This window comes from Crotalus tigris, unplaced genomic scaffold, assembly GCF_016545835.1.
Source record: "Crotalus tigris isolate CLP2741 ecotype Arizona unplaced genomic scaffold, ASM1654583v1 scf7180000018541.849907, whole genome shotgun sequence".
Lineage (NCBI taxonomy): Eukaryota > Metazoa > Chordata > Lepidosauria > Squamata > Viperidae > Crotalus > Crotalus tigris.
In genome coordinates, this window is record NW_024097065.1 from 172,714 (window position 1) to 190,366 (window position 17,653).

General features: G+C 36.1%; 2 protein-coding genes across 5 annotated transcripts in view; one reads left to right on the forward strand and one right to left on the reverse strand.

Annotated features, from left to right (window-relative positions):
- Positions 1 to 9,064, forward strand: part of NECAB1 (N-terminal EF-hand calcium binding protein 1) — a 35,804-nt gene extending 26,740 nt beyond the window's left edge. The window contains exons 8-13 of one of the 2 annotated variants that reach the window (XM_039353945.1): positions 302 to 378; positions 2,325 to 2,378; positions 3,073 to 3,185; positions 4,512 to 4,586; positions 5,237 to 5,328; positions 7,829 to 9,064. In XM_039353945.1, the coding sequence (XP_039209879.1) occupies positions 302 to 378; positions 2,325 to 2,378; positions 3,073 to 3,185; positions 4,512 to 4,586; positions 5,237 to 5,328; positions 7,829 to 7,854 (437 nt within the window). In that variant the 3' untranslated portion in view covers positions 7,855 to 9,064. The remainder of the gene's footprint in view (positions 1 to 301; positions 379 to 2,324; positions 2,379 to 3,072; positions 3,186 to 4,511; positions 4,587 to 5,236; positions 5,329 to 7,828) is intronic. The other variant, XM_039353946.1, reaches the window with a different exon arrangement.
- A 742-nt stretch (positions 9,065 to 9,806) lies between these two features.
- Positions 9,807 to 17,373, reverse strand: CUNH8orf88 (chromosome unknown C8orf88 homolog). Of its 3 annotated transcripts, none has more exons than XM_039353950.1 (6): positions 16,451 to 17,373; positions 15,731 to 15,824; positions 15,538 to 15,629; positions 13,657 to 13,741; positions 13,062 to 13,126; positions 9,807 to 11,186 (listed from the first exon to the last, which is right to left on the reverse strand). In XM_039353950.1, exons 2-6 carry the CDS (start codon positions 15,795 to 15,797, stop codon positions 11,139 to 11,141), a joined length of 357 nt encoding a protein of 118 aa, XP_039209884.1. In that variant the 5' UTR covers positions 15,798 to 15,824; positions 16,451 to 17,373; the 3' UTR covers positions 9,807 to 11,138. The 3 variants fall into 3 exon arrangements, with proteins under 3 accessions (XP_039209884.1, XP_039209883.1, XP_039209881.1); XM_039353949.1 differs by having other exon boundaries at positions 13,062 to 13,168; positions 16,468 to 17,365; XM_039353947.1 differs by having other exon boundaries at positions 13,062 to 13,168; positions 16,451 to 16,982.
- Between the last annotated feature and the right edge of the window lie 280 nt (positions 17,374 to 17,653).

Here is a 17,653-nt window from a genome sequence, read left to right on the forward strand (position 1 = left end):
AATTAAACTTGCAGGCATAATTATATTTACTAATATTTATTCGGGGTGGGGGGAATTTGCAATGCAAGCAATCCATGAGGAATGAGATTTCCTACATTTGCAAAAGAAAGCAGCAGTAGAAATATTTAAATCAAGACAGAATCAATATGGGATTTATACCTTACTTGCATCATTTGTCCAGTGAAACAAAGAATTCCTTCTCTCTCCAAGAAACAATACACAGATATCATAAAAGTTTGTCTTATTAAGCAAGTACATTCTTCAATCATGTTTTTAATTCAGGTATGTATGTTTTACAAAGGTTTGCACAAGGAGGATAACCATTGGATGACCCAAATAAACAGACTTCAGAAGCTGATTGATAAGCTAGAACAGAAGGTGTGCATGACCACTTCATTACTTCTCTCTTTCCTACTGGAAGCTTCTGTAAGAAATATGATTCATTCAGTATTAAGGTTCCTTTTTTGTTTAAGAATCTCTGAAGTTTGTTCTAGAAAGAGGACAAATTGATCTGTAATCTTTACAGACCCTCTTCATTCATTCATGTTGTGTATATTTTCACCAAACCAAAAAGAAGCACAGTATAGGACATGTCTATCTCCAGCATTTAAGGAGTTCAGGAGTCTGTTTATCCACTCAATGATAGGGTAACTTTCCAACAACAGAATACAATGGAATCAAATTTTATGTGGTGAGAGAAGCTGACAAAAGATCCAGTTTGGAAGTGATATGAATTGGAACAGGGGTTGTGACTTAATTAAAAAAAATAGGAAAGGAAATTGTATTTAAAAATAAATAAGTTCAAGAAAAACCACAGCTGTTATCAGGGGAAAAAAAATACAAATACAGTATAAATGTTCTTTGATATTGAGCAGGTACACAACAAAAACTAATATATAATAAAAAGCACACAGTGACTTCACAGAGCAAATGAAGACATACTCTTGCTCTCTTAATATTTTTACTGCCTTTCAACATAGGGTAGATAAAGTTTTATTACTCATTAAACAACAGGCATAAAGGAAGTTCCAGGAAGCCTGATGTATTACTTTTGAGAGAAAGGATGCATTTTGATTGTCCAGGATATACTTACTTTTAATCCCCATATTTAAAAAAGTGATATTTTACATGTAGATTATCTTCTAATCTACCACCCATTGCAAATCCTATTTTATTGCACATTTGACTAGCTGAAATTAAGATAACCTTTGTCATTTTTTTACTGTGGGCACAATGGCACACATCAAAAATGAAATTTAGTTGCTCGCTTTCAAAGTGAAACACATACGTGACACACACCTAAACATACTATGAACGTATGTATAGACCCACACCCCTACATATACATGGCAAATAAATATTAAATACTGTCCATCTTGAATACATAACAGAAGGAGGAAGCTTGAGAGTTTGCAAGGTTAATGCTGTATGGAATGAAACTCTGGCTGAATCTGGATGTTCTGCTTCGGATACCATGAAGCCTCCTCCCAGAAGATAACAAGGAAAACAGGTCGTGAAGAGGATGTGTAGTGTTCCAGATAATCTTATGGACCCTGCTCAAGCAACACTTCTGTGCTATGTCCTGGATAGGAGGAACTGCCAATGATCTTTTTGGCCATTCTCACCACTCTCTGCACCGTCTTCCTGTCTGAAGCAGTGATGCTTCCAAACCAGACTTTTTTTTTTGTGATGCTATATGACAGGATGTTCTCGATCATCCCCCTGTAGAAAGTGGTTAGGACAGGGGAAAGAAGATGTGCTTTTCTCATGTGATGCAGTATCGCCATCTACTGTTTCATCTACTATCTGTTGATTGCTTTATCATTGCTGCAACCATAGTTCATAATGTTTGTCATGTGTACCATCTTCAACCAATTCCAGACAAAAGTAGTTTTTAATTTTGAAAAAGAGGAAATACATTGACCATAAAAATTGGCTTTTATGGTCAGTCATAAATCAGAAGAGGGCTCTACTTGACAGTATATGGCATAGTCCTGTGTTCTTCCTTTTCAAAAATGATCTGATGGTAGTAATATTTGTAACTATTCTAGCAACCTCTATAGATGTATTTTTCTGATTCCTAAAATGGTGCCCATCACTTATCTCTTTACACAAGCTATTGGATCCAGAGGACAATGCTAGACTGTTTTCCCAAGAATGGGAAATAATCTTTTTGATACCGTTAAATTCCACTCCATTTTTATATGATATTTTCTACCAAAATTGATTAGGGATCATAGCATTGGTGATTTTTTATTATTGAAGATTGCTAAATCATTAGATAATCCTTATACTTTTGTATTGCCTCTTTATTGGTTGACAAGGACCTAAAGCTCGAGCCACTAGAAGAAGAGGTTTCAGAAGGAAATACTAAATCTGTAAGTCATATTTTCCAACTCTACCCCATGGAATCCATATGAATGGAAAAGCAGAAGGAACAGAGTTCTAAATCTGTCCTGGGACTTGCTAATGCTGGCATCTTCTGTTCAATCCACAATCTTTTGTGGCACTTATTTCTAATAAAGGCCTTCTAGAAACATGATTCAAGAATCCCACACTTTTATTTATTTACATGTTGCTGTACTCCTGTTGCACTCAAACATGAAAAACTTTGCTTTTGCTTTATCTATCATTTGACCTTTGGAGCTGGATTCAGACTTAGTCATTCTTTGACTGATCCATTTTAAAATCAATGAAAGGACTGAATATTTCCTATGATAGCTAATTTACCTATTGTCATTTTATTGTGTGCATTCTAGCTTAATAAACTGCTTTAAAAATCTAGATATATTAAAAGTAAGCTTTAGAAGTATTATTACATGTTGAATTCATAAAGCAAGATAGCATGTGGAATAGCAGCCCAGAATTGATAAAAATACGAAAAAAAATAGGGGGGGAAAAAGGCTGTAACAACTAAGTGAATCTTATTAAGTGTACCCAGAGTAATGTGGCTGGTGTTGCAAGGAAGAACTGGAAAAACAATCTCAGAATAAGCTTTAAAAATAAAAAAACCATAATATGATGACAGTACAGTTAATATCAATTAATATGATTACATTACTATTTTGCCAGCAACTAATGATTGTTCAACGTCAGATGTCAGTAATCACAGAAGAACTAGAGCCATTCCGCTTTGCTCTAAAGCAGTATGTAGATATGGCTTCTTCTCAGGATGGATGTCTGCAGTGAGTATGATGTTATTCTCAAGGGATGAAAGAATGCAGGTCATTATACTATAGGGAGATTTACAGTATAAATCATTCAAAATGTACAACTTCCGTTATTAACTGCAAAACTTTTGCTTGTTAAAAAGTAGAACTTTTACATTACAGCATGTTGTATAACTTGTGCTCTACTTTCTGACTTCAAGAAAGTTAACAAATTATGACAGACCAGTCAATTTATTTGGATGCCTAGATTAGATTTTTTCTCAAAGGCTGAATTCCAATTTCTGTTTGCATGCTACAGATTATTGCTGACAAAACGAACTAGGTGACAAGTCTAGTTCGGAGCTATTTAAACAAATCAATGTAAAAAAATACTTTGCATCACATTTAGCTATTCATATAAATATTGTCCATTTTGTCAAAGTAGCATATAATGAAATTCATGAAGGTACAGTGAACAAAAGAATGTAAGTGAAATAGGATTACAACACCTTTGTTAAAAAATATTATTTAAGTGAGAAAATAATCAACATCAGTAATCTGATGATGGTAAAGAAAATTAAGAGACATTTCCATTTAATCTTATGTATTATTTCCCATGTATATGGTGCCATCTGCTGGCAAGTCTCAAATTTGACATTTTGTTGTAATTAAGTAGCTGAATATAAAGCATTACCGCATGACTTGTTTCCATTTTATTCATCTGAGGGTCAAATATCCAAGGAAATAGGCTTGCCTACAAATCTTACCAATTGAATAAGGAATTGTGTGTTCCAAGAGATATTCCTTGTATAGTGTTCAGGTATCAGATTATGTACTCCCATTCGTCAGATTTGGGGAGGTTAAGTTCAATGCTTCTTCATTTTTTTCAAAAACTAACAGTATTTCACTTTTTTGAAGTTTCAGTAAAAATAATTATCCATATGTTCACATATTTCCTTACTGAACAGTTTAACAGCAAATGTCAAGTTTTTATTATGTTACATACAATTCACATGACTGCTATGCGATGGCCAAGAAATTACTATTTTTTGCTAAAACATACTCTGCTCAGCTTTAGGTTCAACATCCCTCTGAATGCTGTAACATTTATTGCAAATGCATTTTGGTTTTCAATCAGTTTTATATGAGGTTTTACTGCTAGGAATGATTTATTTAAAATATCAACCTCATGGTAATAAAAAAGTGAGCTTTAATTTAGTTTAATATTACAGAAAGAAATTAGGCATTGTCACTAGGTCTGTACCAATCCAAAGATGAAAAGCAGACATAAATGTTTTTACATAAATAAAATGTCAATATGGGCTGTTTTCTATCCAAATAAATTTTGTGCTTATATTTTAGTGTTTCCATCCAGAAACTTTCAGGCAAATCCTGTTTCATTGTTTATGAATTTTGGGAAATTAATGCTTGGAACAGGTAAGTAGGCTTCTAAAACACTATTATTCATCAGCATCATGCTTAGGCAACATAAGCAGTATACTGTGTGTCAGTCTTCTGCATTAATTGGTTTAATCAGTTAGGAGCCAACTATCTTACTTTTATACCTTTTTGAAAAATACCAACTTCTAATTCCAACAATACTGAATCTTAAAATATAAAAAGGTTTTCGTGGCCAGCAGGAAGCAATGTAAAAGAATGAGATAAAAGCATTCAATTGTTTCTAATAGACTTAAGAGATGAAAATACTGATTCATCAAAACTTAGAAAACATTTTAATATGGCAATATTTTTTACATGTAAAAGCTCTTTTCTGGCATAAAAGCCCCAGAGCAAATACCTCAGAAGCCCATAATGGCCCTATTTGTTTTTAGATCAGAAGCTCTGTGATAAAACAAATCACAACTGCACTCTGCCCCATTGAGGCACCTTAATTACAGATCATCTCTTTGCATGAGTTCCATCTGGTTATGAGCCTGTGTTCATTTGTGAGTTGGAACAGCTAGGTTTGGGGTAGGCTATTTTTATTATTCATGATTAATTTCATGGTGCATTTTAATTCTATAAAATGTAAACCAAACAGTTTTAAGTATGACTTTGGGTAAAATAAATATTACTTATTTCTCCAGCCATCTTCAGATGAATTATAGCAAGTCATTCCAAAGAAGTAATGTAGATTGCCTGGAGACTCCAGAACACATTACAACTATGCTTGTTCCTGGTAATAGTATTTTTTCTTTTTACTTTAAGAGTTTGTTATTTCCTTGTGTTCTTCTTCCCAATCATTATTTACTTCTACTTTAAGAAACAGTGGCAAATAAATATCCATTCAGAAAATTTTATTAGAGTATAAATCTCATTGGATACATGGGACTTGCTTCTAAGTATGCACAGAATGGCATTATAGGTTAACAGAGGTGTATTTGTCAATTCCAAAGTTAGTCATAACTTTGTTTTGTTTTGCTTTGTTTTTGCAAACAGTAAACAAGACATAGTAGCTTAGCTTAGCTGCACACATAATGCCAAGTTGTAAATGTTCCTCCAATAACAACCATTCATTTAGCAGTAATTCAAAGTTATGACAGCAATGAAAAAATCGACTGATTAGTCCCTGTAGTTGCAGCCATTCCAGCTTCCCTGCAGTCATGTGATCAAAATTTGGGCCCGCCCATACTTAAAACCAGAGGGACTCTCCCCCATCTATAGTCCCATTTCTGCCCTTTTGGGTACCCTGCAGTACATATCCCTGCTGCCCCCCGCTGCCGCCATCTCTCACAGCTGACGTTTACTATTTTCTTCTTGCTGCAGGACCAGGATTCAGGTACTGGGTGGAGGGTGCAGCGTTGGGATGTGCACAGTGAGCACAGCAAAACAGCAAAGCCTTGTCTGCCCTAAGAGTTTGCCAGGCCTGGCTGCAAAGGAAGCAGTGAAACAGCAAGATGCTCTCCTTTGCCAAGCAATGCAGGAGAGCCAACAGCATCTCCCCAGCAAAAATGGAAGCTGTTTCGGGTGCTGGCAGAACTGGAGGATCTACAGAGCATAGGGGTGGTCCAGAGGCTCAGGGCACACTCTGCAGCTGTTGTTGGAAGCACCTCCTCCAAAGGCAATACTTCCATGATGGAGGCTTTGCAGGAGGCCCTTCCAGGGGCGAAGTTTTGCAGGAGCGGGCATCCCAGGGCTGCAGCCATATCCAGTGCCTGAATCAGTCACCAACAAGAGGGAAAAGATGGTAAAGAACAGCTGAGGTAGTGGGTCCCAAGTCAGTAAGGGTCATGAGGATAGACTGAGGCTTTGTGGGCTGCAGCAGCTTTATGGAAGTCCCTTTGTGGTGCACTGCTGGGACAGGTTGCAGCTGAGCTTCATGCTGCAGCTCAGGGGCTTTTTGCAGCCCCAGAGCCATGGAGTGCCAGGAAGCCCATGAGCTGCAGCATGTTCTTTTTCTGGCCTCCCTGAGTTCACACCACACTGCCTTCACCAGCCTTTGCAGGCCTCCGCCTCCCAATAGCACTCCTATGCTCTGCACCTGGGATCCCTGCCTCTTTCCCCTTAACAAGCTCTTGGGCCTACAATGGAAATGGGGAGTGCCAGATTGTGGTCACTAAGTGATGAAGTCACATGACATCTTGCTTTACGTCTGCACTGCTTAGCGATGGAAATTCCAGGACCAATAGTGGTCCTAAGTGAAGGATTACCTGTATGGATTTTAGAACAAAAATATTAATATTTCATGGACTGTATAAACTTAGTTGATGCCAGTCTCTGTTTGACTTCTGACATTTGTTCTGTACAAATGAATTATTGCTCTGATTCTATAAATTTCAAAGTTAGAACTGGCCACTGAGTACAATCAATCTCCATTCAGTGAAAATAATTCAAAACCATTTATTGATAGGGAATACAGTTGTAGAAATTATAATTCAAATGTGCTGATTCGTTTAAGTTTGATTTGCTGCATGGATGCCTCCAGATATAATTTAAGGAATTGATTGATCATTTTCATGGGTCAGATGGTGATGATCCAGAAAGAAGCAAAAAAGTTGAAGAAATTTTTCTGTATCCATACAACATTTAAGATCTAGAAATATCCTCCTTCATGTATCTCTTCCATCAGAAGTGGCAAAGTTAATCTATAAGGGTTCTTTCAGATATGGTACCTTTCTAATGGGATTAGCCTAATTCCCACATTAAAAATCATTTAAACTCAAGCACACATTTTTAAATATACAGCATTTTACTAAATTATTGAGTTAACGAATGAATTTTAATTAGCTCCCTCCCATACCAAAGAGAGGGGGTAAAACCAACACATAATATACATAAACCTATATGCAGATTACAAGTAATTTACTCTAAAGCTAAGGTGTTACTATAATCAGATAAAAAAGACTGCCAAAGCCCAACAATTTTTAAGTGTCTTAGTCAAATTGGTATATTAATATCATGCCATTTAAAATATTTTAATCTTGTAGGAATTTTGCAGGGTTCATGTTTATTTGTTTATCTATTAAATGTATATGCTGCCCATATCACTCTACAGAGTTACTCTGTAAATACTATTTCTTACATTATATATGTCAGTATATTTTAATCTGTTCTGGTATAACTAAATAATGTGAAACATCTGTTTACATGCTTTAAAACTTTAAACTAAGCAATACTTTGAAATGTTGTTGGGAATTACTGACATGAGATTTTTTAAATCATGAGTATTTCCTTTTCAGCTTCTTGGTGCAACCTGAACAACTAGAAGTACATACTTCTTAAAAATAGGCTCTGCGTTAAACAGCGTCCAGAGAACAATCATAGTCTCTGAGGTTAGCAAATCATGACTATTCTTTCATTGATAGATTCTTCCATTTAAAAAAAAAATCCAGTTGTAAAATTTGTTGATTAATATTTTATGAAATGCTACAAATTCATTTTAGTTTCATGATTCTCTTTTTAAAATATAATATTGCGTTGCTTGTGTTTACTATGTGCATTTCTCTTTTGTAAAGTTCTCTGAAAATTCATTTCTACCATCATGTTTGACATTGTTATCTCTGTCTACTAAATTGGTGTACAGTGATGTTAGTCAGATGTGTAGAGAAAAAGATCTGTGAAGAAACTGAAGTGCTTTTACTGTTTTATATTTATAGTCAGAGAAAAAGTTTCATTATGTTTATAAATAAATCTATAAGGAATAGATATCTTGACATCAGACAGAATATGAATATATATCCTTGTATGGAGATGATATGATGTTTTTGGCTGAAAACTTGGATAATTTACAATTAATGTTAAACTATATGATGCAACAAGGATCGTGGATCTGAAAAGTAATCTATTAAAAACCAAGATAACTATGTTTGATAAAGAAAATGGAACCGAAGTCAGAACCTCAAAAGGAGGCAGGAAGACACTACTGTGTATGGAAGTGCATGAAACAAAAACAGTTTGCAAACACAACTATGGAAAGATATTGATGTCAATTAGAATTGGCTGTTTTTCTTATCACATACCTTTAATTTCTTTGTCTTATTGTGTTTTAATTTTCTTAGGCTTATTGCGTTTACTCCTTTTTCACATTATGTAGAACATTTTATTTTGAAAGGGAATAGTCTGATAGATATATATGTATGTAAACTTTCAAATGCTGCTCTATGTGAAAGCAAATATCTTTAGTTGCTCTGTACACAGCAACTAAAAATAAACTTCACAAAAACAAATACTATTCCACATTTACAGTCATAACCAGTAACACAAGGTTCAATGTTCACCAGAAAAACATTATAAATGTAACCTATTTGCAGAATTTGGAAAAGTTTGAAAGCAACAAAATACAATGGTATTTTATTAGGTTAGGACACAGGTCGGCAACCTGCGGCTCCGGAGCCGGATGCGGCTCTTTGAGCCTTCCCCTGTGGCTCCCAGTCTCCTCTGCCTTTGCAGAGAGAGACAGAGACAGAGAGAGGCAATTGCACTTCCCTGCTTCTCTCTCTCTCTCTCTCTCTCTGTGTGTGTGTGTAAAAGAGAGAGAGAGAGAGAGAGAGAGAGAGAGAGAGAGAGAGAGAGAGAGAGAGAGAGTGTGTGTGTGTAAAAAAGAGAGTGCACTCACAGTGTTCTCGGAGGAGCTGAAAAGCTTACTGGGCGGAGCTCCTCCCTTTGCTGCGTCTCTGCAGGAGAGAGCTAGCTAGCCCAGCTAGGCTGACTCAGGAATTCTGGGAGTTGAAGTCCATGAGTCATAAAAGAGATGAGGTTGCTTGCCCTCGAGCTTGTTGGACAACAGCTTGAAGCTTGCCAGGTGAGCAGCAGATGGGGGGGGGGAGAGAGAGAGAGGAAGAGAGAGAGAGAGGAGGGAGAGAGAGAGAGAGAGAGAGAGAGAGAGAGAGAGAGGAAAGAGAGAGAGAAAGAAAGAGAGTGGGGGAAGAGGAGTGACAGACCAAGGGCAGATAGAGAGGGAGGGAGAGAGACAGAGAGAGAGAGACCCTTTTGACATCTAAAATGAAGATAACACTGCATATATCCTTTTTTTTTACCTGTGTGTGTATATAATTTTATTCTCTTAAAGCATTCTCTTGGTGATCATTGTTTTAATAGTATGGATATTCCCAAGAGTGATATTTTTACTTTTATTTTTAATGTGTGTGTATACACACACACACACACACACACACACAAACACACACACACAAACACCTATAATAAAGGTAAAAAAGGATATATGCAGTGTTATCTTCATTTTAGATATCAAAAGGGTTTTGCGGCTCCCGGTGTTTTATTTTTAGTGGGAAACGGGTCCAAGTGGCTCTTTGAGTGTTTTGGGTTGCCTACCTCTAGGTTAGGAGGACCATTGTACTAGAGGACTAGATGTATCTTTGAATTCAAAATCTTGTTAACTATTTAGATGCTATCATGTAGAAAAGAAAGTGAAACCCAGTTTGATCTAGTAGTTCCAAAACGTAAGCATCAGCTAGAAACGAGAAGACTGTGAGTTCTAGTGCGGCCTTAAACATGAAAGCTGGCTGGGTGACTTTGATCCAGTTACTCTCTGTCAACCCATGATATCAGGCTCTGGTGGCAAATCAATTGATCAATTCCTATCACAACCAAATAGATCAACACTTGGTTGATTTGAAAAAAAGTAGACTCTGCAGTTGTGGGAAAATGCTAGAAAAAAATGTGGAAAAACGAGTACAGCAAAATCTGGGAAAGGGAGGGGGAAATGTCAGATGTAGAGATCAAATTATTAACAGCTAACACAATAACTTAAAATATTTTAAAAATACTTTCAAAAATGAGGTAACACCTAAACCCTAATAACTGAATTGAAAGTTTTAAACATTTGACAAAAAGACAAATACAAAGATTTGTAATATAAAAACAGTCCCATACAAGCATTGCCTCTATGCAACTAATTAAGTTGGGACATAAGGATATGGGATAATCCACATCTTTGATGGCTGTGTTTTGCTACTTACCACTTAAATGTTTGTCTTGAAGATCCTCAAAGATTCCATGTGTTTATACCATTTTTTGTACATATTGATGTTAAAAGATTCTACAATCTAGCAAGCAGATTGGTGCATGGAAACAGAAGTTATGTGTGTGTCCATGTTCCCCAACTCAGTTTAGTTTATGATATGAGTTGGCATCTAGTCAAAATGCAAATAGCCACTAAACATGAGCAGTTTATAGCAGTTAAACATATGGCATGTTCCTAACACTTGGCATTTTGCTATAATAAATGATAAGGAATAAGCCTCACACTTATTAGGATGTAAAATCTACTGCAACTTATTTGATAAGTGATAATGATCCTACTTCACTTTAGCAATTGTTTCCTTTATCTATCACTACAAAAAATTTAATATAATACTAATTCAGAATCAGACAACAGTTGAAGTTGATTCACATACATTTTTGCTTGAATATAGCTTTACTGATGATTACACCAACTGTAAAAGATACATCTGAATTCAGTCTATTGATATTACAGATCACTTTTCCTTAATTTTTTTTAAATGGTGAAAAGAGACGCATTCTTTATCTTCAGAAAGATCTATCATTGCTTGTAGCAGGTAATAAACAATAATTTTTCTACAAAACAAAAGCCCCACATATTTAGTTAATAGAAAACATTACATATTTAAAGAAGCTTTGAAACATGTTAGCATTTATTAAATTGAGTCATAATTCAAGATAAAACTGAAAACTATTTAAAAACTCAATCTCTAACATAAATAAATAAAAGAGCTATGAAAAATATACAAAAAATGAATTAATGCATACTAACAATATGTATGGATAAAAGAATGTGTAACAGGGCATCCAGAAGAATAGTATTCCATACTGGCAACTCTCAGAGCTTTACCCTCCACAAATTGCTTTTTATACCCAATGTGGTTAAAGTTATTTTAGACATTCTCTTCTCAATTCTCATAAATAAAGCTATACTAATATACTGATGCAGGCTTTCATAGCCAGTGTCAATCTAATAGTGATGTTTCAAAGTAATAGGCAATGGTCTAATTAGGAGTTCTGAGAAATGTGCTACAAAGCAGATCAGTGTCACCTCAGAAAATGCCAGGCACAACTGCTGATGAAATGTCAGGATACTTGGTAATTAGATGACAGCCTATTAGCCCAGAAGCCACTATCACTGGAAAGATATATAGGTAATCCATAACCAATGACCATTTGCTCAGTGACCATTTGAAGTTACAAATGGCTATGACCAGTTCTCAAAGTTCTGGCCACCCCAGCACTCTTGTTGTCATGTGATCAGGAGCTGGGCACTTGGCAATTGGTTCGCATTTATAATCGGCTGCAGCACCCAACAATCACATGATCACCATTTGCCACCTTCTGTGCTAGCATCCCCAAAAAGTCAATGGGGAAGGTGGTAGGGAAGGTCACAAGTCACTGAGGTAAGTCTGTCTCATCCAAACACTCTCCTCCAGCCCCATGCCCTCGATGCTATGCTGGCTACTTATGCATCCCTATGCATCCTCCCTCACCTGTATGCTTGTGTACCCTCTCTGACCCTCACACACTCTCAAACATCTTTCTGATCCTTGCTGCACTCCTGCATTCTCTCTCTTAGAACTGCATCACTTAGCAATGGGAATTCCAGGCCCTATTGCTGTCATTAGTCAAGATTACCTGTATGCAGACAGGCATTTTTAATCACAGGTACAGTATTTATAACCACTGTGTGAATAATCGCAGAGTTATGGAATTATAAGCAATAACTCAATCTAAACAGTTCATATAATACTTCATGCAATAGAAAAAATATGAAAAAAAATTCTTGGGTTTACACAAATTCATGTAATTACATAACAGGAAAAAAATTGTGTTATGCTACTGAAACTTTTCCTTGTCTGTCTTTTCACATATACACAGGCATTACATATAATTCTACTTTCACTATAAAACCCATCTCCAATATTTCAGTGAGAAAGAGTTTGGAAGGACCTAATGTCTCTAGTTTCATTTTGGCATATACTTTTGTGCAACATCATGAACACCTGTTACTTTATGTATTAATTCTAAAGCCTTCAGACATCCATGGCCTCATTACATTCATTTCAATCATTTATAGTTTATTTTTATATCTAAAAGTTAATTGTTTTTAATACCATGAAATATACAAAATTCACTTTGCTTAGATTTTGTATGCAGGTCAAGGAGTAGATTTGCATAATACATTTAGATTTCTTCCCATTTATTCATAAAATACTGTAATAGAGTAAGTAGCAGCATTTACCATTTGTGATAGAAATGTGGTTCTTTCCTAAACTACCAGAGATAACTAATCTGTTAAGAAATTATCTGCATCATCATTTTGTCATCATCGTGATTAAGAATGGATACCTATGCTACAACTTTACTATATAATAAATCTGTACTACCAATTTAAATGTCAGCTAAATTATTTCTACAAATTCAGTTTTAAATTCAAATACTTACCGGCTTTTCCAGTACAATAGGATGATCAGGAAGAAATTCTGGCTTCTTTTGGGCAAGTGAAACCCCTGAAAGTTTCAGAAGGAAATCTCTGCTATAAGTTATTCTTTCTGCCAACACAAAAAATTATTACTGAAAAGTGATAGGAATATATAAATCAGGCATCTTCTAATGAAAGTCAGTAGCTAGACTTTTTTGCAAACAATTTTACAGAAGAATTTTAGTTAGCAAATCTGTATTCCTATTACTAAACACAACAAAATATGGTTCTGAATGGTTATATAACTATCATTTGAATTATGATTATGCATTCTATACTAAATGTTATAGTAATTTATATACTGTTTTAAAATTCAGCGTCTAGTGTTATAAAGAGATTGGATTGAAGTGCAATCATTATATGACTTATCCCTTGAATTTCAGAAATATAAATACTACTTTTGCTGTAAGCATGGTATGCTAAATGAGTTCTTGAATACAAATTCATTTAAGCTCTCAGATAAATTTCAAATATTTAATTGAAATTGAAAATTGCTAGAATATAATCTGAAATATATTTTGTGTATTTCTTCATAATTTTTTACATTTTAATACTTACCTTTTGTGACTTCATTTTTATGCTGTACTGACAGACTAGGAATCATATTGTCATTTAAAACCAGCATTCCATTAGATTTACATATCTAAAATAAAGTGTACATACATATTATGTTCTAATATGCATATATGTCTAATATACATGCTTTGTATATTATTTTACAAGGTTCTAGGAACTTTTAATAATTCATGCAAGAGATATTATACACAGAATCACAAATACAATGTATACCACGTGTAATTTTAATAGTGAAGAACACCACCAAAACACTTCAATTATAGACCTCACTCCATTTTAAACTTGTTTCACCATAACACCAAAATATTAACTACAATACAGATCCATGAGGTTGGAAATTATGTACTATATACAGCATGGAAGGAAAACAGAAACAAGATTCATTCAAATTTATCACATTTTCACAGGCATACATGAGAAAGTACTATAAAACTGTCAGATCAGCCACCACAAAATTGAAGTTTCTTGTATGCTGTTTTTATGTACCATTTACATTTTGAAAGGACAAGATACAGGTAGACCCTGACTTATGACCACAATTGAGCCAAAATTTCCATTGCTAACCAAGATAGTTATTTTGAGTTTTTCCCCATTTAACCTTTTTGCTAATTTCAGGTAAAATAGATAAAAATACAATAATAAAATAAATATGTGATACAGAGAATCAACATTCAGTTAAGTATATGACCTTTGCAGGATACCCCAATCTCTTTGATATGGGTTCTTAGCTTGAATGCCTTAACTACAGTATAAACTTAGCAGTTCTGCTCACAATATATTAATTAGAGCCCAGGAGGGAATAGGATAATCTGTAATTCAGATCCCAGTGGGTTGTTCTTTCAAGTAGGGATTTAAACATCTAAGCCTAAGGGTTCTATACTGTAGTTCAGAGGTGTCAAACTGCCGGCCCGCAGGCTGGTTTCATCATACCAAAACCACGCCCACCCCATTGCTGGCAATGCAAAAAGAGTCGTGATACGTCCTGACATTTACGTGACATGGCGAGTTTGACTGCTGTAGTTGAAAGTAAAAAAAAAGAGCACGAACAATATCTCCAATGGCTGGGACACCACATATATACATCCTCTCATACGGCATGCAATCTGTCCAACATATAATCTTTATGTGCCTAACCAATCTGTCTTCTTTCATTCTTCCTGCCTCTTACCAATTTAAATCGTACATCATTTAGCTCTAGCTCACAGAAACTTCCTTTTTAATAGAATTTGTTAATTGGGAAAGGTTATACCAGTTTTTTTATTTGAGGTAGGTACAGAAGTACAGAATATTGGCTGGTGGGGATCAGAAGATGAGTTTTTTCTGCAAAGGCCCCTGCTCTATGGAATATCCTCCCTCTGGATATCAGAATGGCCCATTAGTCTTTCATAAGGCCCTAAAAACCTGGCTATGTTCCCATGCTAGGGTGCTGAATGTGTTAAGAGCCCCATTTTCTGGCTTTATTGCTAACTGGCCTAGAATTCTGCTCCTATGCATATTTAATCCAGATGTTTTTACTGTTTTCATTTTTTTTAGTATTTTTAATTGTAATTGTTTTTTCAGTTGTAAGCCACCCAATCATTGGCTGAGATGGATGGTTATATAAATTTAATGATTGATTGACTGACTGACACTGACACTGACTGAATCAAAGTTCTCATCCTAGTAGTTTAAAATTCAAGATAATCACATTTATTATTTTAAAGTCTGGTATTTCAAAACAAGTTCAAGTAATGGGTTATGTGACACTGGGTTGTTAAACTAGCAAAACATTGTTACAAATCCCAGTATCTAGCTTATCTATAGTGTCAGGTTCAAATAAAAGAGGGTTTTTTGTTGTTGCTGTTTTACTGAAATAATACTTACTGAACTAATTTCATTATGTAAAAAGACAGACGCACTGCACGGAAAGTCAGCCTGAAAGCTTCCAGAGTCTGTTGATACTGTGGCTAAGGTTGCTGTAAAATAAAGTAATAGGCTTAGTTCTTCATTAATATGCTGAGTGCCCTTCTAATGTTGTGTTTTCTACACAAATACTTGAGGTGATAGAGGCACTTACCACGAGAAGAGAGGCACAGAGATCTTGCTGGCTGGAGGTGCTTACCAATCAATCTCTTAGTTTCCATTTGTTAAAATACTTGGGAGATGCCATGCTGGAAAATAAACAGCCGCAAAATATAAAATGGGAAACTGGGCGATTACTCAAAGTGTACTAATGACTAATGCCATGCCCAGTACTTAAGTCCTGACCTAAACCCTCTCCCATTTTCTTACCCATCTATCTCGTCCACAAAAAAAAAATAAAAAAAAAATAGTGGGGTGGCTGGGCTGGCCTAGGACGAGGCTGCACAATGAAGGAAATGGGAACTGGACTTTGATGTCTGTGAAACTCTTCAAGGCACCTCCAGTCAACCCCTCTCCCAAAGACTTTGATAGGTGTTAAAAAAGAGCGAGAAAGCGAGCTCTTTGGGAACCATAAGAAACCGCGGACACTCTGAGGGGCTTCATAAAAGTGCGCTAAGTTCGTAAGGAAGAATGGCCATACTTCATAACCACTTAAACCCAAAAAATATTTTCGCAGCTTCGGACAGCTCATGTAGTAGAAACAGCCGCAGCCACAGATTAGCGGCCATACGCTCCACACGCGCTCCATGCGCATGCGTGGTCCCCTTTCTGGCGCGGCCTCGGCCCTTCTGTCTTCGGGGGCCATGGCGTTCCACCTTTTTGTTGGTCGATGGCCTCTTCTTCTTCCTGTCTTTTTTTAGCGAGGCCTGCTTACCAGCACTCTGCTCTCACCCCGGGAGCAGGAGTAGCGCCGACCGTTCCCGCGAGCGCTAGAGCGGTCTCGAGAGGGAACCGGACGGGACAGCCCGGCTAAGTGACGGCCCGAACGTTTATGGCGGAGAAACAGCTAACCGCCTCCTCGGCAGCTGCCAGTATTCTAAAGGCGCGCGCAGGGAGCCTGGCGGCAGCCGTTACTATCCATCCTCGTCGTTGTCGTCATCATTATCACTATCGACCACAGTCTCTCTCTCTCTCTCTCTCTCTCTCTCTCAATCCAAAGTTGACTTTGGAGCTGGCTCTCTGACTTTGGACGTTTGTTTGGCGTTTGTTTGCAGGCGCTCACCTGTTGAGAACTGGAAGGCTCCTCCAGTTTCTTGCCTTCGCTCGCTTATATTCATTTATTTCCAAGAATCTTAGGTTTCTTACTGCAGTTTGAAAGCGCAGAAAGGGGAATGTAAAAATAGTTAAAAGGCTAACAGTTGAATAATTTGGCATACGTTTAGTAAAATCTAAAAGCATAGAGATCTCAGGTTAAATTGCACGTTCTTTAAACAAGTTAATTCTGCTGCCTCAAAGTTTAGGTTTCATTATTAACTTTAAAAAAAGATAATATTAGCCCTTTTAATATGGCAGTGGAGGCCTCTTTTCTAACTTAAGGAAAACATTATTTTTACTTTTTATCCAAGATCTTTTCTTTTAGTAAATGAAGACTTCTCTTTTTAGCACTAAACAGCAGCATATTCTAAAAAATCCTTGAATACAGTGGCAAGTTTTAAGAAAGATACAAATCCAGCTGGGAAACAGTAATGTAACTTACAAACTTGCCACTTGTGAAATGTTATCCAGAATCAATGTTTTCTATTGTTCAAGTTTCATAGTAGTCATGTCTTTTATTGTTTGATTATTTGCTTTCTGATGTATCATATATACTAAATATATTTGTTTCTGTACTTTATAAAAAGATCTGATCTCTCCCCCTAATAAATGCTTTTTGCCTTAATTGAATTACTTGGTAATTCATATTTTTGAATGGGCAAATAAGCAAAGGTAAAATTCTCTCTCTCAGACCAGGGATAAAGTTCTTATCAGCTTCACACTAAATTCGCAAGTGCCTGAGTTTGGAGGCAATAATTCAACTACCGGTATGTGATATATACTTAAACATTTTTCTGCAAATTTGAATACGTCCTTGGTCACA